This window comes from Mya arenaria, chromosome 13, assembly GCF_026914265.1.
Source record: "Mya arenaria isolate MELC-2E11 chromosome 13, ASM2691426v1".
In the NCBI taxonomy this organism is placed as follows: Eukaryota; Metazoa; Mollusca; class Bivalvia; order Myida; family Myidae; genus Mya; species Mya arenaria.
Genome location: NC_069134.1, coordinates 39906941 through 39930023, shown reverse-complemented (window position 1 = coordinate 39930023; position 23083 = coordinate 39906941). Strand labels below are relative to the sequence as shown.

Below are 23083 nucleotides of genomic sequence, written 5' to 3'. Positions count from 1 at the left end.
CTTTCAGTCTCAGACAAATAATTGGTTATAACACAGTTATATCTCTTGCGTCTGCAATGCTTATTTCTATCCACAGCAGAAGCATTTTTTACCGGGTAATTGAGGCACATTGTGCAGCTAATACCCAGAAGTATCTGGACCTCAGCTGTTCTTTTTCTCCATCAAGGACAGTAGAAGAGTGGGATAGATAATTAGTCATAGAAAGGTTTACAAAGTTGCTTTTATTATAAATAATATATTTGCAAATTGCATCATAAATGTTACATTTAGCATTTTATTTATAAAAACACGAATGACTTGGTGAAATATACAAACATACAAAACAGATATTTTTGGAAAATTTGATTCTTGACTACTAAATTAGATATTACCAACAGAGTGGTACATACCACAGATGGAAGTATCTATCAGGGATGGAGATTTTTTAATATCCATAATAGGAATGCAGGACTGGTATTTACAAAACATAAGGCGTGTGATATTCATAAATCTTCATCTTAGAGAAAATTTCAATTTTTTAACAACAAAAACTTATAATTTAAAAACCCTTTAGTTTTGATCAAATGAATTTTCATGCATTTAATATTTGGATCTTTTCCATACTTATTTTCATTTTTTTGTATAAAAACACTAAGTTTCAACTAAGACTTTTTTCAAAAAGTTGAACATTTCGCTATTTAAAGGTTTTTAAATTCCGTCCCTAAAGTCATATCTTAAGTTGTTTTCTAAAATTATTTACACTCAAATTAACCAAATAAGTATAATGTTTTAGTTTTTTTTAAAAGTGTGTTCTTTAGTTAAATCAATGAAAATAAATTATTTATAAATAATTAAGTTATTAACTCCAATGACCAGTGAGATAATTACTGTAAATTGTAAAAGTGAGTAAAGTTAAAAAATCACTTAATAAGCCGGGGCAGGGTAATAATTATATATAAATAAAATCCCCTTTCCCCGACTGATATTGCCACCTATGGAATAAATTTGTGTTTATAAGTGTAATCTAGAAATACCTCTTAAAAGTGAATATTATATAAAGAAATTCTCAGAGTGCAAAAATATTTATCTATCACAATTTTACACCATGGAAATCATGTTAAGTTTGTTTTTTTGCCCCATATATCTCTTATTGGGCTAACCCTGTAACATAAATATATCATGTTAACAACCTGTATACATTGATCAAAATTTCATTTATTCATCGAAAAAACAAACAATTTGGTCTTATATAAAGATTAGTGACCGAATATGGAAAAATATGGGGTCGCCGCATGACCAATGGCATTGTTGGAGACATGATATATAGAAACATCGATTTGCGAATTACAAATTTTGTATACATGAACCTTAATGACAAACATAACACACCTGACAACTTTTAACAACATAAAATATAATAAATAAGCAGCCAGAGCTAATAATATATAAATTAAACAAAACAAATAATATAATTTAAAAAAATATTTTTGAGTAACCTTTGTTTCAATTAAAGTAGCAAAATTTACAATTCACACAACTGACAGGAATAATTTTCACAACTTATCAATGCTTGCTTATAGTAGAAATCAAATTTTTAATAAATATCTATCCAGAAATTCAGCAAAAGAAAATATCCAGTTAATAAACAGCATATTGGTTTATTTCAAAAGAAAAATGGATAATAATATACTATTAATAGTGAATGTCAACGACCAACATGTTACGCATCATGGGAATAAAACATAAAATGAGTATTAACAAAGAGGCAATATTTATGCAAAATATGTATAATTATCTTATTACATTATAGCACCATATGCAAAAAAAAATGCCCTTCCAGTTCACCACTAGCACAATATTCACTTTTTTTATTAAATAGAAACACACAGTGGTCAAAATAAACACAAGCCTTGGGCCAAGCCTTGCACTGGTAAAACGCTTTCCGCGCTTGTTCAAATTCTGGGTTTTATACAGCAGGGCTTGTTCAAAAAATGCAATGCCAAGCAGAAGTATATGAATTCAGGCTTGTTCATCAAAATACTTATTTCGATGACTAAACACACTCGGCAATAATTGCTGAATTCACAAATACTTTAAAGGCCTAGTTTCAGCCTTCTATAAGAGACCCCACCCCTCCCCCAAATAGGTGTATAGTACACGACCTCTGTGTATTGATATTAATCTACTTGCCTTGATCCCTCTTATCAGATCTCCAATCTGAGTATTCTGCTGTGCAGTTTTGGAGGTTCCATTATTATATTGGACCTCAAATGGCCCTAAGCCAATAAACCAATATACAGGAAATTGGCCCCTACTGTGACACCAGTGCAATTAGCAGAAGACGTACAGCAGGAGATTATCATGCCAAACATTTCTTAAACTAGGCCTTTAAGGTAAGTCATCCATCACCAGGATGCAAAGATGTATTAGTGCACATTACATTATTTTTGCATGGATTACATTTTTGAATAAAACTATAATGATGCTAACATTATGACATGATATATTAAAGGGAGTTAATAAAACAAAATTTGACTATAATTATACAGCAATCTTATCAATTTGTTTGTTAAATAGCATAATGCCTATAGAGGCTATATCGGAAAAAGTTCTCAGTCAAAACTTTTGAAATGAAACTTTACAAGTGGCTTTTTTGTTTTAATGATGGATGCCATACCTTAAAAGAAACAAAACAAGTGAAGTTTTTACACAAAGATTGTACAAACAGACATAGTTGGTGGTATATGTCAGCAAATATTAAACAAATGCTAATATATTAATATGTATACGAGTTAAATTTATACAGAAGAATACAAAACAAACAAAATTTGTCATTTTAAATTGCATTTTAAATCTATATTTACAATTTTTATATTTGAGACAAAGCAACAATTCATACAATACTGAATTTCATTTTTAGCTCAGTTTAAGAGTTCAATCGTATTCAAATTGTCTCCGCAAATCACATCATGACCCATTACGGGAGATCACGAACATTTGAGGGATTGTTCTAGAGTGTGGCATTTCATCCAAACAGTCAAGTCTATCACACAAAATTCTGGCAGGAAAAGCATTCTCTTGCAATAAAGCCCTTTTGATCATATGCAAATTACACGCTTGTTTAACAAGATTTTATAGCCCATCACTTTGTTGTTCATGGAAGCTGATGCTCTTCTAGGCAAAGCCCAGCAATATCAGTGAATAAAGTAGTTATTTTGATTATGCAAGGTATTTTGTCATAATCACCTCATTTTAAACGTCAATGAAGAGGTTGTAACACACAATTTGAACAGGTACATGTACAGGTGGATATATTTTTTGTGTAGTACGATCATCATCGAAATATGTGTACCTTGTACAAATTTAGGATTACACATACATTGGTATGAGGAAAGTTATTCATGTGATAACTGTGAGTCTGCAAGTACAAGTTTAAATAAATTTTGCAAACAACTTTTAAACTCAACAGCAACTGTTAACTGTACATACAGTTACACGTACAAGTTTCTCAACCTCTCCATTCTCACTATTTGTACATAAACACCATGCTCCATAAAGTCACTCTTTCTCGAGATCAGCAATATCACTGTATAAGTCTTGTGTACTCATCTGGTTTGTCTGGATTGCCACTGAAAAGTTTCAAATTAAATCCAATGATTTTTATGAATGGTTATTTTCGTTCAATATATGGGCGATAAATAAGAGCACTGTGAGAGGGCGCCAGTGCTCGTCCATTTTTCTTAGTCTAACAATGTGCATTATTCATTTATTATTTTAAATACAATGAAAAGTACAGGGACAAGCCCAGTACTAAAAAAAATATATATATAAATCCTGTTTAACGGCAAATTAGGTAAGGGCCCCAAAGACAATAAACAAGAGACACAAACAAACAAACACCACACACAGACACACATACAAACATCCAAGCATGCATCAAAATAGCATTAAAAAGGCCATAACTTAAGGCTTCGCTACACATATTCATAGTCTGATGTATACTCTAGTCACACTGAAGACACTCTGTCAATTAAAAAGATGTACTACTTTTCATATCAATATCTTTAATTTTTTTGGTCATGGCCATGGCTCAATTTTTTGTATGACACTGCTCCTGATTCATAATAACACCAAGAACAGACAAGCTAAAAGTACATTGACTTTTCTAAAAGCAACTAAAAGCTTTGCATTAGGAAACTTGTATATGATTGTGTACTTTCCTAACTGAATATATTCGATGGCTTTTTTGCATATAACGCTGACAAATAATACCATAATTGCAATAAAGAACACATTACTTATTTCCAAAAATGTCTTATATCATCAATATTTCTTTCGTCCATAAACATTTCACTCCTTTTTGGTAATCTGAAGCCGTGTTCACTGGTCACAAGGATATTCTATTTTCATCTTCCTTGCAAAATTACCATTTCCCAGGGTGCCAAATTATTCTCCTTCCTCATTACAAATAATTTCTGAATAATAAAACTTCCAAATTTACCAAGCCAGTGTGAGAGAATGATCTTTTAGCAGACATATAATTAGATTTTAGTAAACTCTAAATGAACAAAAGGAAAGCACGCAAAATCAGAAAAAGGAACGGTCTTTGATATTTATTTTTTTGGTTGAAGAGGACACTTCTTTGTTATTGTGTGAAGAACATACATAATTTTTAGGGATCACTTTTCAACAACAAACTAAATCAATACTTTAAATGACTTGAATTTGGTTTTCCCTATAAATCATGCCGGGTAATAATCTTATTTTTGTTTTTTTTTGGAGTATCAGATTGTTAACGCTAGAAAAAAATCAGCATTTGCTGAAGGGTTCCAGGTATTGGTGTCTTAGTTTTAACACTCTTAATGATTTGCAAAACTATTTTGTCATACAAAAAAGTGCATTTCACATAAACATAAACACGAGCAAGTACTGTTAAAACTTAAAAGACTAATAAATTACGTAAAATTATATTCAAATTTTCTTAAGATGCTTTTGTGTGACAGCCCCAAAATCGCTCCTAGGATTCTAAATGATTCAAGCCCCCTGGTCATTCAGAACATTTGAAGTCTGAATCTGACTGGGATTGTTCTTCGACTGTATGCTTGTTGACTTCAGAAAAGAAGGTTTATTTTTGTGTATAGACCTTGAGGCGTTCATGAATAAAGTAATTACTCAGAGATAGAAAGATTGTGATAATGACAGCTTTGTCACATAACCCGGTTTTGTTTTAATCTCCCATGGGAAAAATGACACTTAACTAAAAACTCTCTTATCAAAAAACAAACATACCGACAAAACAGAGAAATATCTGCTTGAAATCAATTGTGTGGGTAAAAAAGATGTTTACGTTAACAAAAGCTGTAGGAGGATAAGGGAAGAAGATTCTTTAATTGCAAGCAATTAACAATGTTAAACTGTTTTTTTGCATTTGGTTTCAAATTCAATAATTTTGGGCAGAGTTATGGCTCTTTGAAATTAACATTTTTGTTTTTATTTTCTAGTACTGGATTTTATCTAGAACTCTGGATGAAAGAATGAAAAAACTTTCTAAAATACATATAGTCAGGGTTTTTTTACCAATGCGAAGCCAATATTGGTTCACTGTTATGTAACATATTTAGGCTGTAACATAAAATCAGCAATTGTAATGAGGACAAGATTATAAAAGCTGTACCAACCAATTATGGTCAAAAAGAAGGTTTGACCTAGACATTAATGTACATAATTATCAAGCTGGAGACAGAAATACCGTATCATAGACTATTCCATTATCGAAATGAGAAAACTCATTTTCTGTAAATGAGGTTTCAGACAGAACTAATAATAGGGGATAGTTTTTATTTTCTGTTTCTCAGTGATTTTGATAATTACTGTTTGCAGGAGGGAAATTAATAAAATGAAGATAAATAAATGACCAGTTTTCTTAAATTTCGGTTGTTGATATGTTGATGCCAATTGTTTTTATTTATTTTTTCAATGCATTATTAAGTTTTTATCATTTGACGTTAATGGTCAAAACAAACAAAAAAACATTGTTTTAAATACACACCAAAATTATTTTGGTGCTTTTTTACTGTGGAATCTGTGGCAACGAAGCTATTAATCCATAATCCATAATCCATCCATAGCCAATTTATAAAGGTTAATTTTTTTATCTAAACCAAAATCATGTTATTTTTGTTTTTATCATTAATGAGTTAAACATGAAAATGCTTTGAAATAAAATAAAAAAATCAGCAACCTATATTGTGCCCTTTAATGTCCGTGGCTAAACAATCCTCATTCTGAAGTTTGATTGGGTCAAATTAATGTTGGTAATTTTTATTTATTTTTTTCCAAAAATGCAAAAAATTGAAGACCGAGTAGTTGAAAAAAAAACTTTTGCCTAAAACAGAACAATATCGGTTTGCAACTTTAGAACAATGAACTGTTAGCCTGTTAGGCCATACTGAATATGTTTACCATACTGATGTATTAATGTGTCATTTTTGAATGCTAAATCATGCATTTTCTCCATCTGTTTCCTTCACTGCTCAAAGAGTCAGTTAAGGCCATTGACCCAGTTAACATTTAGGCGAAAAAAATAATAAATTTGTCTCAAGTTTTAAGCCCTCAAAAAATAGAGTAGGTACATAAGATTTTTTTTTTATTATTTTTTTATCAGGTAAATTGTTTCTTGAAATTTTCTGTTAATAAAAACTTTAAACTTTATGCTGAAGACCACCTATACAATCAATATTAGCATGACTGGTACTGTTAAAAGCCTAAAACACATTTTTATTATGTTTTTAAGATCTGTTCTATTTTTTGTCTTGGAATTAGCCAATTTGAGTTAACATCTGAAAACCAGTTATATCAGAGTGCTGAAAAAAAGATCAGATTGCAGTTTTACATATTTACTTTTACCCTTAAGAAAAATTAGTTTTTCGGCTTTCGAACATGGCAGTGTATATCCAATGTCTTAACGCACACAACGGCAACACAAGGCAGTGAGATTATTACAGGAACAATTATCATCCTCTCATCAACAGCTTTCAATAGTCAACTCTTATCGTTTACTGATCTTATAATACATATAAATCCATAAAACATAATCACTCTCTTTTCACTGGTCTTTACATGAAAAAACAATCCTAGCCTTACTAAACACATGAGCAAACACATCTGTGAGGCTACTACACGTGCAACTGACACCCACCCATCCATACATCAGAGCATTGGCGCTCTCTATTCACTTTTCCACAAACTTATACTATCTGAATACATCACCATATACACAATCATTTTCTTAACCTGCATGACAAGTAATTGACAACAACACAAGGCAGTGAGCATACAACAGTAGCAACTTTCATGCTTGTCTGTACATCGGAGAGTTGGCCCTCTCCCTACCATTATCTATTAACTTATACTTTATAAAAACACCTATATATACTCACAAACATGTTCTAACCATGAGCAACAACAGCACAGAGCAGTGAGCTTAATAGCAATTGCTATTGTCTCCTCCCGTCTGTACATCCAAGAGTTGACGCTCTCTATACAGTTGTCTATTAACTAGTATTAATTAAATATTAATATTAATCTTATTCACCTACATAAACACAAACATGTTCTTACCCTGAACAACAACAACACAAGGCAGTGAGTGCACAACACGAGCAACTGTCATCCTCTTGTCGGAACTTGGGAGAGCTGGCACTCTCCGTACACTTGTCTATGAACTCAAACAACTCGCTCTTTGGGAAACCCCCTTCATAGTATTCCTATAAGTAGAAACAGACAAAAATAATGTATCCTAATGAATATACTATATTGTTTGCAAAATTAGACAGTAATTTGAGCCAGTTACTTTCAAGTGACCCAGACATGAATTAATATACAGGGTAGTAATCATGTTGAAGACATAAAAAAATAATTTTGATATTCCCTTAATAATAAGAAAACGGGTTTTTTTACATAAAGGGGCATAAATTGCAATAATTTTTTTTTTGATAATTGTTGAAAAACAACTGTATTCAAAATTGAAAACAACTTGTTTCAATTTCTATATAAAATCTAGTGCTGTCACAGGAACATAACAAATGCCCCTGAAATGCCTGGTTTTAGTTGTTAATATTTAGGCCTATATGGACAGATAGTCTTTAGTTTCTAACATATTTTCATGACAACATTTCCCACTTAACAATGAAGCATTCTCCAGTTACAGATTTTCAACTGAGGTTATGACCATGACATTTAACCCATTGACCTCAAAATCATACAGGTTCATGTGCTTGTCTTGACAGATTCTCAGCTCGAGATTACTATGACCTTGATCTTTGACCCTCTGACCTCAGAATAGTTTGAGTTCTTCAGCTGGTCTCAGTCACCCAGGATACCAAGTTTGAGGTCCCCAGGCCTCAGTGTTCTTCCGTAATTGATTGAAAACAGATTTTCAGCTCAAGGTCAACAATACCTTTGACCCACAGACCACAAAATGGGTTATTCTGCTGGTCATGACCATTCTGCCTAACTTGAGGTCCCTGGTCATAAGTGCTCACAAGTTATTAATCGGAAAACCATGGAGATGGAACAAAAGATGGACTGACGGATGGAGAAATGGTCTTATCTTTATATAATGCCCTCTGCGGGCATACATTAACTTTTTGTTGCTTTTTTTTTCTCTAAATTATTAGAGTAAATGAAAAATGCCTTAATCAATAAGCAATAAAATTCATTGCCATTTCCTATACCGGTAAGTTAATACATGTAACACCTTTTACCATTAAATTTCCATTACTGGTAAACTACAAATGTGGTGTAAATGTGATTATATGCAACAAGATTGTGATACATTCTACCCCATAATTATCAAGGCATACCTTTATTGTCTCGTAAGTATCCATGATGACCGCAATGAACAGATTGAGAACAGCGTAGATGAAAAGGGAGATAAATAGGTAAAGGTAGAAGCGGCTGTAGTACCAGACCAACTGGTTGTTTGTAACCGTCGCAGAAAATGTAACAAACATGTCGTCTCCGTTGATTAGAGAAAAAAGACACTCGGAGGCAGTGCTCATCTGACGGAACTGAAAGAATAAAGGGGAAATGTTTTCCATATCTTAGCAATACATTTTTTATATATTCTTCAGGGAGCCATTTCAATTAAGATCTTTATCGATTTTAATCGTATATTAAAATTATCTAATGACAAAGTCTCATTATTTTGCTACATATTTCAATTATTTGAACTACATTATATAGCCAACAACGAAAATGAAAGCACAGTTGAGGAAATAAAAAAACAAGGTGTATTGCCGTTTGTAACATTTATACAGATTTTATACAGATTTAAGATAGTTGAAGTTACGACTAAAATTTCTTTATTGAAACTGCCCACTTATACCTGGCTTGCCTTAAATAGTATGGTAGAGATTTGTGGCCAGAACAACAAAGAATTCTAACATGATATTTTACAAATTAGTCACAAGGATGCTCAGAAAAAATTCTTTATCACAAATTGTAAAAAATAATATGATCAATGATTCTACAGATAACAATAAAATGAACTGCTCAACTGCCCAAATACAACAGTTTTTACTACTGACAAATCTAAATTACTAAATGAAAACTAATTCCTTTAAGTTTGATTGTGACCAAAGATGATAGCTTATAGAGTAGAAACCAGTACTGTTTCCAATTTTGAAAGGCTATAAGAAGGTTTTCTTAGTGGCGCTCTTGGGTGAGAGGCGGATACCTATACCACTAAGCCACTCTCACCCTCTAAAAATCAAATTGCCAATCAAATTAGCGATACTGGTTTTACTCCATGTCTATTCTTTAAAGTTATCCATACCTTTAGGTGATAAGATCCTAGAACAACCACACAACCCCTTGTTTGTGCTGACAACACTTATACCACTAAAGCACTATAAATAGATTGCCAATGAAATTTATGATTATGTTTCACTCCATGTATATTCTTTAAAGTTTTCCATACCTTTAAGTGATATGGTCCTAGAACCACCCATCCGCATATAACAAAGCCGATGTAGAGCATGAAACAGCACGTGAGAAACCGCAGCATGTTCGGGAAAGCTTTCTTCAGAGTTACAATCAGTATCTACATAATAAAGATTCATTTGGAGTTTTTGTTTGTAATGTACAAAAAATCCTACAGCAAAATTACGGTGTAATGAGAGAAAAGTTTTCTATCATCAGGAAAATTGAGGACAATACTGCATTAATAAAAGCAATCTTGGTAGCATGTCTTGGCAAATTTAAAATCAGATTGAAATTTTGCAAAACCATATGGTTTGCTCACATTAAACTGCTGAAAGAATCCGATGTATCTAAGAACACCGAGCCAGGCAAGCAGACTGCCGGTACCCAGCATCACACTGCAGTAGTCAAAGTGGTTTGATGTGCTCTTTAAGTTCTGAAATAGAATGGGGATTTAAACAATCTACTACATGTATATTACTAATAAAATGAACACCAAGTCATGAAAGCAGACTAATAAAGTTATTTGACGCTCTTTGAATTCAAAAAGACGCGAATTTAGAATTTTACAAATCTAGTTCATATCAGTATAAGTATACAAATTATGTAAATGGTTTGGGTGAAATAAAAGCTTGAACTTTATTTAATCTAGTTATGTATTAATTATGTGTGAGCGTTCATGCTGTATGATTGTAGGCATATTAATCCATAAAGCTAGCCAGAGCATATTTTTTTCCAATTCCAATAAATGAATGAAACATTTCCCAGACAGTGTTCACATCTTGATCAATGTAAACAGGTTGTTGACTTGATATATACCTTTCTGGGTTGCTAGATGACCTAATATGGGATAAAAAGGGCCCAAAAAATCATATTCAGGTTTAAGCTTTACTTTCAACGAATATTTTTTCCATTTACCAGTAAATCTTAAATCAGGTCACCTACTTACCCATAATTTATAATATGTAGCATTATGTCAACATTGTTAATTAGCATTTGTTCATTGATTAATCAAATCAGATTAAATATAATCAGCATACCCGTGTTTCTAGCTGTATTTTCAACCCTGACCCAGCCATGGTGAGCACGTCGTTGATGATGATCGTCACATACCACAAATTCACAAATTCGCACTGGTCAGCTGTCTTCATTGACCTACCATGTCTTGCCTTGAAAAACTCATTTGTGGCCTGAATAATATAGGTAAGAATCATTATAATTAGGACTAAGTATTAATTTACCAATGTAACTTAACCAATTTCATATCGGACAGGGGGCCATTTAAAAAAAGATCTTAGTCAATTTTAATCGTAAATTGGAAATATCATAGTGTCATATTTTCTTCTTTTGCTACATATTTGTGAAAATAGAACTTTAGCCAGTTTTAAAAACCCCACAAAGTTGAATACGGTATTATATTATTTAAAGGACGCTAGCATAGATAGGATGCAGGCAAAAAGTAAATAAAAACAATCAATGTCTTGCCATTTGAGACGAGTTAACAGATTTAAGTTAATTGAAGTCACGAATAAAATCCTTTTAGACAGAAATTGGCCACAGGGGCTCAAACAGTGTACAGAAATAACATATAAGCAAATGCAGCACTGTGATATGTGCCCCACAGTCCCAAGCACCCCAACCATGATCAATAAAATTAATTATTTCAATCTATGCTACACAAAATATATTTAAGTGGGATACTAATCTATTGACAATTGGTTTTCGAGAGAGGATTATTTTTTTTCAGATGTGGATATCATGAGGTGCTAGCCGAGAAAAATAAAAACCTGTTATATTCCCCTTCATATAACCCTACACATTACTGGTTTATATCACTAAAAAGACACATGATTAAATAATAAATGCCATTTTAATGAAACACTTATTTGTTCTATGATGTCAATTTATATTTGTGCAAGACATGACTTCAGCTAGTTGAGTATGGCTGTATTGCAATTGAGTGTACGTACGACTGTATTTTGCATTATGTATTACTTGTGGATTTATGATGAGCATATAATAAAACTTTCTAGAATGTTCTTACCCTTCTAAGCTGTTGAGCTCTACACACTGATCTACAACACAGTAAGGCAGATAGGGACGTGAAAATGATGACAAACACGTCCAACACTACACGACCCCACTTGTCCGTCTTCTGGGCATCTGAATCATATAAAATATTAATACATAAAAAGTTTTGCGAACATTAACTTGATAGCTAGATAATTACTGCAAAAATTTAGTGATTTACAAGAAAACAATTTGTGAATGTTAACAGGTTATCTTACACCACCATAGAAATACAGTCACAGCTGCTTAAATAACTATAAATTTCATAATAAACAACAATATTTGATGAAATTTTATAAACCTGTTCCAAATTTGTTTTGTGAAAATAAGAAAAAAATTGCATGAATAGTCGTAACGTAAACTGAAAAGTCCAGTATAATTTAATCAACCCTTGTATGTATAACCTAGATGAATATATCACTTTTTTCCAGCTCTTACCATCATATGTTGAGTGTCCGTCTAACTCGAGCTCTTCAAATTCACTGTTAAGGGTGACCAGCATCTGACCATCCTTGTTGCTGTCGTCCATACTAATCTGGTGTGCAACAATTACAATTTAAGGATTAAATACTATTGATTATGCTTAAGAGTTGAGTGTTTTAGGCAGATTATAAAAATGACGGAGCTGCAGAAGAGGTACCAATAGCTTACTGGTTGAGCATATGAGGTGGGAGGTCCTGGGTTCAATCCCTTACAAGGGTTTTAGCCAAGTATTAGAATGGACAGGGAGCTACAGAAAAGGGACAGGGCATTAAAGGAGAAAAGAGCACATTTTGCCTGGCTGTTATAACCTTAAACTTTACGATTTTGATAGACACTGATAGGATTTATGTTTTATTGAACTAATATTAAAGGGGCTGTCTCTCAATTTATTTAATTTTAGCAGTTATTTCGTATTTTTCCATTAAAAAAGATTACTGGGTATGTCTACCAGGTAGAATTCATTCCTTATGCGTGATTGGCTATCACGTGATATTACCGAGGTAGGTGTATAGATTAATTATGTCACCCGATTAGAATAAGCCTTTGTAGCGTAGTAAGTAAGACGCTGGACTACAATTTTGGCGACGCGGGTTCGAACCTGGTCTCTGACACAATTTTTTTTTACATTTTGGTACTTTTTTTTTACAATTATGATATCAAAGCATAACACATTCTATTAGATAATTGTCCTAAGATTCGTTACTGAAAAAAACTTTTTTTGGTGCCAATCTGTGAAACAGTCCCTTTAAGTTTCAACTGTCAAATATGTTAAGTTTGTATGTGATTATAATCATACTGTTAATTTTAATCAATGCAGAAGAAATATTTGGCATTTGATTTTATGAAGGCAGAAGGGTGCCCATGCTGGTCTCGATGAGGGCGGAAGGGTGCAACCAAATAAGGACAGGATGCATCACCCTTCCAAAACTCTTGAACAAAATCCCTAGTCTTCTTTGATTTCCCCATACAATGTGTGAAATGGGGTTTTGGAAAAACTACACTTACAAAAATGGAAAAGAAAAAGGTGCCATCTTTATCTTTAATTTAACCATACGAGAATCAAAAGAAACTACAGTAACTTAACAGTCAGAACCATGTACAGATGGACAGACGCAGGGATGGGCAAGGGCAAATCACATAAAAAACACAAACCTGAATCAAAAACAGACTGTTTGTAAAGGTCCAACATGTACATGAAGACAAATTAATATTATATTATAATTTTTGTTTGAATGATAAATGTTCTCACTGTAGTATCCATTGTAAAGAGCTGTGGTGGAAAAGTCCTTTGTTTCATCTCAAGCCGGAAAAGCGATAGGGAAAACTTCATTTCCAATATCAGCACTCTAAAAATACCGAAATAAATACATGTAATTGTATATAGGAAAAGACATAGAGAAAAAATATCCACCAGTTGCCCTAAGGTAGGGTGGCAAATTTTGCTGTACAGATTTTATATACATTAAGTTCAAAACAAAACTTAACCCCTTATATAAGAGGCCCATGAGGGCCTATGCTCTAATGGCACTCACATTCAAAGGGAAGCAACCAGTGAGCCAGTGAACAACTCTTGTTTACAGACATCAGATATGTACTTCTGGCCTTTGGCAAGATCTTAAGGATAAACCCTGGCTTCATTTTTTATTTTTTATTTGAAAATAATTTAATCGTTGATTGGAAGCACAAGAAAGTGAATTGGTGATCACAAAATTTCTACCATGGCAATAGTAATTTCAATTTTTACATTTACAAATTTTTTTAACAAGTGTGCTGCAGAATAAACGTTAACACTTGTCTGTTATTTTTAGGAATGATAAATACATTTAAGGGGCTTACGTATCAAAATCAATGGTCAAATTGTATGACTTTAAAAGGTACTCTGTGATGTTGTATGTTCCATTTTCAAGCCTTCCAACTTTATAGCAATCTAAAAACAAACAGAAAATATTTGATAAGATTCTCAGACATAAACAATGTAAACTCAGAAATTGACTGGGTAACAATTTAACACTTGACAGACATTAAGGGATTTTTAGTCTTTTGACATTTTCTTATATCTTTCAGTAATTTTAACTGTCAAATATGTCAAGTATGTATGTATTTATAATCATATACCATAGTATTATTATTACAAAATTTAAAGTTTCAGTGTCAGAAATCCTATTCTCTCTCCCTGTATGAAACCAATTCCCTCTCCCCTGTCAGAAATAAGTTCTCTTTCCACTGTCAGACACCCACTCTTTCTCCCTTGTCAGAAACCCATTATCTCATCCATGCCAGAAACCAAATCTTACTCCTCTGTCAGAACCCTGTTCTCTATTCACTGTCAGAAAGTCCATTCACTCTCCCCTGTCAGAAACCCATTCTCTCTTCCTTGCCAGAAACCTATTCTCTCTTCCCTGTTTGAATCACATTCTCTATTCCTTGCCAGAAACCTATTATTTCTCCTCTGTCAGAAACCCATTCTCTCTCATCTGTCAGAAATCTATTATCTCCCCTGTCAGAATTTTTCTCTCTCTCCCCTGTCAGAAACTTGTTCTCTATCCCCTGTTGGAAACCCATTCTCTTTTCCCTGTCGGAATCCTATTCTCTCCTCCCTGTCAGAAACCCATTTTCTCTCCCCAGTCATCCAGTCACAAACCCACTCTCTCTTCCCTGTCAAAAACCCAATCTCGTTTCCCCATCATAAATCAATTCACACTCCCCTGTCAAGAAACTCATTCCCCCTTACCAGAAAAACATTCTCTCTCCTCTGTCCGAATCCCATTCTCTATTCCTTGTCAAGAACTTATTATTTCTCCGCTGTCAGAAACCCATTCTCTCTCTCCTTGTCAGATGCTCATTTTCTCTTTCATGTCAGAAAAAACATTCACTCTCCCCTGTTAAAACCCATTCTCTCCCCCCAATCTTGAGCTTCATTATTTACAACATTTTTTAATTGAAATATTAATGTAGATTACGATGCTAAAAGTAGAATTTCGAACACCCATCATTCATCAAGCAGTCACCATAACCTTGACCTTTTACTTTCTGACCCCAAAACCAACAGGGGTCATCTACTAATCATGACTAAATGGCACAGGAAGTGGGAACACTGCATCGCCAATTGTTCATTAAAAGTTATTTATAGATATCAAAAGTGTGACGCTAATGTAGACATGCCTTCGGACAAAGTAATGCGACAATGGCAACAGAAAAACTTGAATATAGCTACCAACCTATATCAACATGTGAGTCTAGATTGTAAGTCTGCTGTGACTCGTTTATCTGTCCTGAGCGATATTTGTGGATGCATAGTTTGATTGGCTTGATCGTGTGATTACTGTACCGTTTGAATCGTAGTGATCCAATGGCATCCCTTTCTATTTTGTCATACTGCAAAAGAAAAATGGTTAACAATTGAAATTCATTCACAGTCAATGATTAAAAACATTTAAAAGTTAAGTTAAGTTAAGTTAACTAAAACTATTGTTCACATTCTGAATTCCACATTGCCAAAAGGGAGGAAAGGTAGATCAGGATTTTTTTATTGAATTTTTGGGTTTTGAGTAGAACAAGAGGCCCAAAAGGGCCTATGCTCTACTGGCATGGCTTTTGTGGTCATATCAATCCAGAGCATGTATGTATGGGCAAAAGGCAACAGACATATACTTTATGTTTTGTGTTTGGCCAGTAGAGCTAAAAAATGAAACAAGAGCTGTCACAGAGACAGCGCGCTCGACTATTTCGCCGCTTTTCAGTGTAAGGATTGAAAAGTTTTGGCGAAACATGCATGGATCACTGTTAGATTAGATTTCAATGCAATACATGATGTGCTGAGATATTAACATAAATGTGGTTACATGCAAAATTTTAACCAGAATTTTTAAGTGTAATAATAAAGGGCCATTATTTGCAAAATACAGTTATCTAACTTGGTTATTCAATTAGGTTGAGTGGTTGAATACCATTGTATAAAGTCTCAATGCAATACATCGAGCAACTTAGAAAATTCTGGTTAAGGTCTTGCATGTTAGCACACATAGGATAATATCTCGATGATCGTTGCATAATAAAGGGGCAAAAATGATATAATATAAAAGATAGAGTTATCTGGGAAATCTGGTTGGGAGCCTGTGTGTAAAGTTTCAATGCAATACATGATGTATTCGCTGAAGTATTGACTTAAAAGTGGTTACATGCAAAACCTTAACCAGAATTTCTAAGTCGAATAATAAAGGGCAATTATTTTGCATTAAATGAAAACTAGAGTTATCTAACTTGATTAATTTTGTAGGTTGGATGGTTGAGTACCATTGTATCAAGTCTCAATGCAATACCTCAAGTAGATGCTGAGATATTAACCTATGTGTGCTTACACGCAAAACCTTAACCAGAATTTCGAAGTGGAATAATAAAGAGCAATTATTTGCATTAAATGCAAACTAGAGTTATCTCACTTGGTTGATTAAGTAGGTTGGATGGTTGAGTACCATTGTATCCAGACTCAATGCAATACCTCAAGTAGATGCTGAGATATTAACCAATGTGTGCTTGCACGCAAAACCTTAACCAGAATTTCGAAGTCGAATAACAAAGGGCAATTATTTGCATTAAATGCAAACTAGAGTTATCTAACTTGGTTAATTAAGTAGGTTGGATGGTTGAGTACCATTGTATCAAGTCTCAATGCAATACCTCAAGCAGTTGCTGAGATATTAACCTATGTGTGCTTGCATGCAAAACCTTAACCAGAATTTCTAAGTCAAATAATAAAGGCCTATTATTTGCATTAAATGCAAACTATAGTTATCTAACTTGGTTAATTTTGTAGGTTGGATGGTTGAATAACATTGTATCAAGTCTCAATGCAATACCTCAAGTAGTTGCTGAGATATTAACCTATGTGTGCTTGCACGCAAAACCTTAACCACAATTTCTAAGTCAAATAATAAAGGCCTTTTATTTGCATTAAATGCAAACTATAGTTATCTAACTTGGTTAATTAAGTTTGTTGGATGGTTGAGTACCATTGTATAAAGTCCCAATGCAATACTTCAAGTAGTTGCTGAGATATTTACCTATGTGTGCTTGCACACAAAACCTTAACCAAGGGGTGACGCCGACGCTTGGGCGAGTAGTATAGCTCTCCTTATTCTTCGAATAGTCGAGCTAAAAACTGGCTTTTAGAAGCCCTTTTGAGGGCTCTCTTGACATCAAATTTGAAGCAAACTGGCCCATGACAACTTACAACATTTCAATTATCAACCAAATGCAACCAGTTAACTTTTTTTACATCAGTTAAAAAGTAATAAAAAAAATCATATTCATTATTTTTTGGGTGCCTGGAGCTTAAATATCAGCAGGAAAACATAAATCTGTGGACAAATCATATCTTTAAACTCAATAAGTCACGATGAGGAATCATGTGACTTAAAGGGGTTCTCACATTGGTCACAACCGATGTTAATAAACAAGCAAGTTACGTTAATTTCTAAATAACTTTTTTGACAAAAAAGGAATGATAACACTTCTTCCCCTTAAAAAGACTAATATATTTTCTGCCTTTTTATGTGTGCTTGTATTTTCTTGTATTTTAATGATGCAATCCTTGGCCAAAATTTAACTAGACAGAATTACACCAAGGATTGCATCAGTAAAATGGTTACCCATGTGAGAACCCCTTTGAGTCATGTGATTCCTCACCCTAGTAGTAATTACAGCAGCTGTTACAAAGACTCTAACCTGTTGCATTGCATGGTCGATTGTGTCCGTTATCTCATCTATCGTGTAGAGGGCGTATTTCCCAATAGCGGGAGGGTAGGGCATGGTCTCGTATGAATTGGTCCAGTCTTTTAAGAAGAAATGCCTCATCGCGATCGTAGATTTCTCTGTAAACTCCACAAAACTTGATCGACTGTAACCGAACTGCACCAACTGTAACAGGTTACAAAGTATAATTTGGTATGAACTTAAAATGCCCTTTTTTCTGAAAATTAAATATGAACGAGGACGAATTAAAACAAAATATACAACTTGAAGTCTGCAAATTAAATTTGTTACCTCCTGGAATATGTCACTTTTTGGAACGTGAATTTGGTCAAAATTGGACAATTCAATTAACTCCGGGTTAAAAGCACTATCAGGCTGTTGATCAAAACCCAATAAACATTGCAATACTTGTTTAGGATTGGATAACAAATGCATCAGTAAAAGAGGGGAAATGAAAGCTTGATGTGAAGAACAGCGATGCCAGACAACATGATTCCTATGTGCCTATCGTGTAGAGTAGAACACTTTTTAAAAATAAAGTTTTATAAATATTTGTCTCACTGTGACTAATAAATCACCTACGATGTAGAAAGTGAAAATATTTTCAAAAATGAAATTATATTTTTGTGTTTAAACTCTGTAGACTAAAACAAGGTGTTTCTTTGTTTATAATATACATGTTTATGCTCAAGTCTGTTTCCCAAGTAGAAACCTGCACTGATTTTGTGAGGACATAAAAAAGTACCCATGGTAGGGATTGAACCAACAACCTCTTGGATAAGAGGATTTCATGTATACCATTAGACCACTCATGATTTATTTATTTCAGTGGGGAGAGGGGGGATTTGAAAAGGTACTGATTTGATATCTTCTGGATTTAAAGGTGCACAATATAGGTTGATACAAAGATTATTTTTTTATCTGTACCAAAATCATATGCTTTTTTTGTTTTTATTATTGTAGACAAATGAGTTATATTTGATAATGCTTTAAAATAAAAAAATGCATTATGTTGTGGCCACAATTTACTAAGATGTGGCCTCAAGTTACTAAGTTGTGGCCACAATATACTAAGTTGTGGCCACAAGTTACTAAGTTGTGGCCACAATATACTAAGTTGTGGCCACAAGTTACTAAGTTGTGGCCACAAGTTACTTAGTTACTAAGTTATGGCCTAAAGTTGCAAAGTTATGGCCACAACAGTGTTGCGAAGGTCACCTCTGTGCCACTATTTGTACGCCTTTAACCCCTTAGATTTTATCTTGTATTCACCTGAGCAGTAACTAGAGCAATCTTGAAGATCTGTATCAGGAGTTTCCATGGGATCCGTTTCCTCGCCACAATCTTCTCATGTGGACCCATGAAGAAGAACTTGAGCTTCCTCATCAGTTTATCTTCCATAGAAGGTGTGTAGAATGATCTCATTCTGGTCAGGTTTGCTCCTCTGGGGCCTGCATTTGATAAACAACTGGTATAGAATTTTTAATGATACATGTATGTATACATGTTTTTAATTTATACTAATTTCTTTCAGCTAGATTGTGACCAAAGTCTGTTTGCTGGGTAGAAACCACTACTGGTGTCCATTTTGAGTAGCCATGAGAAAGTACCCCTGGTGGGGGTCCAACCCACAACCTTTGGGGCAAGAGGTGGACACCTATACCACTAAACCACTTTTACCCCTAAAGAGTTATATATGCTGCACCCTGTCATTTTTGGTAATATGCTTTTGCCTGCATGGAGTATAGCATTCACACCCTTCTGCCTTCATAGAATTAAATTCTTTAGACTTTAATACTGGATATATCTTTTGTTTTGATTACAAACTTATGAAATGATTATAGATACATACAAATATTACATATTAGGAAGTTGAAACCAAATATTACTACAATTTAATAAATGCAATTCCTTACATTTCTTTTAAGTTCATTATGTTCCAAATCTTATTCAGCCTGATACAATGTGCCTTAACACCTTGTTTCTCTTCTGCAGCACCCTGTCCTTTTAAAAACTTGGCTGAAACCCTACAATGTCAGGGATTTAACCCAGGATCTCCCACCCCTGCAGATGTTCTAGTCCTAAGCTATCAGAAAAGTCCTAGGACTAATTATCCTTTAATTATTACTCTGTTAAAATTTGTAGAGAAACAAGGTAAGGGTGTCAACTTTATTTTACTCGCCTAATTCATCGCCTCCAACAGCTAGCTTGAGAAGGGTGGCTGTAAGTGTAGCACTCTGGCATTATACTTGTCAACTGGCTTTAAAAGTCTTAACAATAACTTTGCATTCATTTGATAGGAAGGGACTCATTTACTGATCAGGAAGATCAGTTTTATTGGCGTGATTAAATGCAGATGGAATTCCTCGTCTTGCATGAATAATCAACATCCCCGACCTCTCAAACTATTCTCACCAGGTCTGTTGTTAGTTGGCTGCTGTGTGACATTCTCCCGCCCACTGACATCATTATCTGTGCCCCCATTGTTGCCGTCCCTGTTACCAAGTTGATTATGTCGATGAAGATGTTTATGGTGACGAAATGACCCAGAACGGACTGATCCTGATCTGGTCATTGGCTCTTGGGGTCCCAGGTTCTCCAAATTCTCATTTTCCTCATTTGGCTCCTGACTATTGGTATCATTGGCTGCCATTTGTTCCAACCTTGGCATGATTTTGGATTCACTTTAACATCTTAAAATAGAAAAACATTTAAAAATACAAATTACATTAAATTCATCGGTAAGTACACAGTTCATAGAATGATCCTTTAAAGCTCCACTCTGAAAGATTGACCATTTTGACAACTTTTTATTTTTTCATCTTTGAATGAGCCTAATTATGCGTAAATGTCTGACATAACGAAGACTGCTGATAAAATATCAGAATGCAGTTTTTATAATTTATGTTCCAAAAGTTATGTTTTATGGCTAAATATGTACAAAGGCTTTAAGAAAAGTGAAATTGTCTGCAGTTTCCAAATATTGGAGATATGTTCTATTGTGAGCTAACTTATATATGACTGAATTGAAAGCATTGATGCCAAAATCAGCTGATTTTGAGACTAAAAATAAAAAAGTTGTCAATCTGTAAGAGTGCTGCTTTAAACTTTAATTTGGGGTTACAAGTCCAACTCAACCTAAACTGTGTTTTCTACATATGAATTCCTTGTTTTTTCACAAGGACTATTTACAACTGCCACAGCTTTAGATGATGGATTTAAGCTCTCATTTCAGAGGACACTTTAAAAAAAAAGCAATAGTGCCATCTCATTTGTTCTGTTTATGTCATTTTAACAACTGTAAGCCTAACTTCTCAATATTCAAAAAACACAATGTAAAAATGTTTCCACAATAACAGACTTATTAAGACTGTGCCAAAATGAATGCAAAAAAAAACAAAACATATATAAAACAATACTACATACCGTACCCCTATGCTCATCTTTATTGTCACAAAATGAAATATCATCATAGTTACAAAATCTCAGATAAAAAAGTAAAGAAATAGGGTTTTTTTTTCTGAAAGAACCCCTTTACAGTGTTGGCTATTGACATATACATAGCTGACATATGCAGAGAGTGGTGATATCATATCCCTATTAAAGCACACTTTAATACAATGCCAATTACATATAAAGTAAATAAATTGACGTTGTCATTGTTTTGTGTTGTGCAGCATTTGATATGAAAACGAAGCAAAAATGAAGCAGATTCGTACTTTCAACATTTTGCAAATTCGGAAAAATTAGTAGTTCGGATACGCCGTAAATACACATACAAATACTTCAGAGAAGTATAAAATTTATATACAGGTTAAACATTTAATACATGATGTTCATTTAAGTAGCATTTAAATATTTGTATATTGACTTGATAATGTTTACTTTGTTCTTTGAAAAAATCCGAATATTTAGGCACTGAATGCAGGTTTTTGGACGTCGTTTTTGCCCTTATTTCGTACTGAATATTATATTATAATTAATTGTTTTTTTCTTTTGTTCTTTTTCCATTTTGGTTCATATAGGACCCAACATTTTCCTATTAAAATTTTATGCACTTATATTCAGTAATTATGACAATATTTTAAGAAAAGTTCAAAATTGATCTGGAATTAGGCAACTGCCCAGTAGGTCCCAGATAAAAATATAAGATTTTTTGATTTTTTTTTCTTTGAATTTATGGTTGATACTAAAGGTTTTGAGTAGCTACAAGAATGAGCGATCGGGGCCACTTTTTTTTTTTTTAAATTTCTTATGTATCCCTGTTACGAGTCTGCCATAATAATAAATAAATCGTCAAAAGACCTGTTGACGGCCATTTAGGTGGACTAGGGTTTTAGGAGATGATCATGTTCCAAATAATTTTGGTCCTGAATTATTTTTTATACTAATTTATTTGTAAGTAGGAGGGTGAGGCCAAATGGTGGGTTATGTCAACGGTACTGCCGTCTGTGGTTCAAACCGATTCTGTCAAATGTTTTTCTATCCGAAATGAAACTATTTATTGTTTTTGGAAAGAAGACTCACAAGAATGAAATTTCTGGCGAAAGGTGCAACAACGAACACGGCCTTATATTGTTTTTCTTTTTAGGATGTCAGATCCATTAATACGCAATACTATTACTGATTTTTCTTCCTTTACCAAATGTCAGCTGACAGGAAATAAACAAAGGTGCATGTTTATAAGCCGGTCACCATGGTATTGCTAAAGCCAGGTATCCGGTATCGAAATTGGGAAAAGCCGGTATTACAGTATTGGTGATACCTGGGTTATGAATGGCCTTAAGCAGTCCCGGTATCGATAGGCCCGGTATCA

General features: G+C 33.7%; 1 protein-coding gene across 1 annotated transcript; it reads right to left on the bottom strand.

Moving 5' to 3' along the window:
• Nucleotides 1-202: 202 nt before the first annotated feature.
• On the bottom strand, nt 203-22931 carry LOC128214369 (mucolipin-3-like). The gene is made up of 15 exons (XM_052920793.1): nt 22795-22931; nt 20683-20960; nt 19540-19718; nt 18241-18432; nt 15735-15891; nt 14353-14443; nt 13766-13862; nt 12472-12568; nt 12008-12126; nt 11004-11153; nt 10286-10399; nt 9962-10084; nt 8844-9050; nt 7600-7745; nt 203-3608 (listed from the first exon to the last, which is right to left on the bottom strand). Exons 2-15 carry the CDS (start codon nt 20936-20938, stop codon nt 3563-3565), a joined length of 1974 nt encoding a protein of 657 aa, XP_052776753.1. The 5' UTR covers nt 20939-20960; nt 22795-22931; the 3' UTR covers nt 203-3562.
• Nucleotides 22932-23083: the final 152 nt, after the last annotated feature.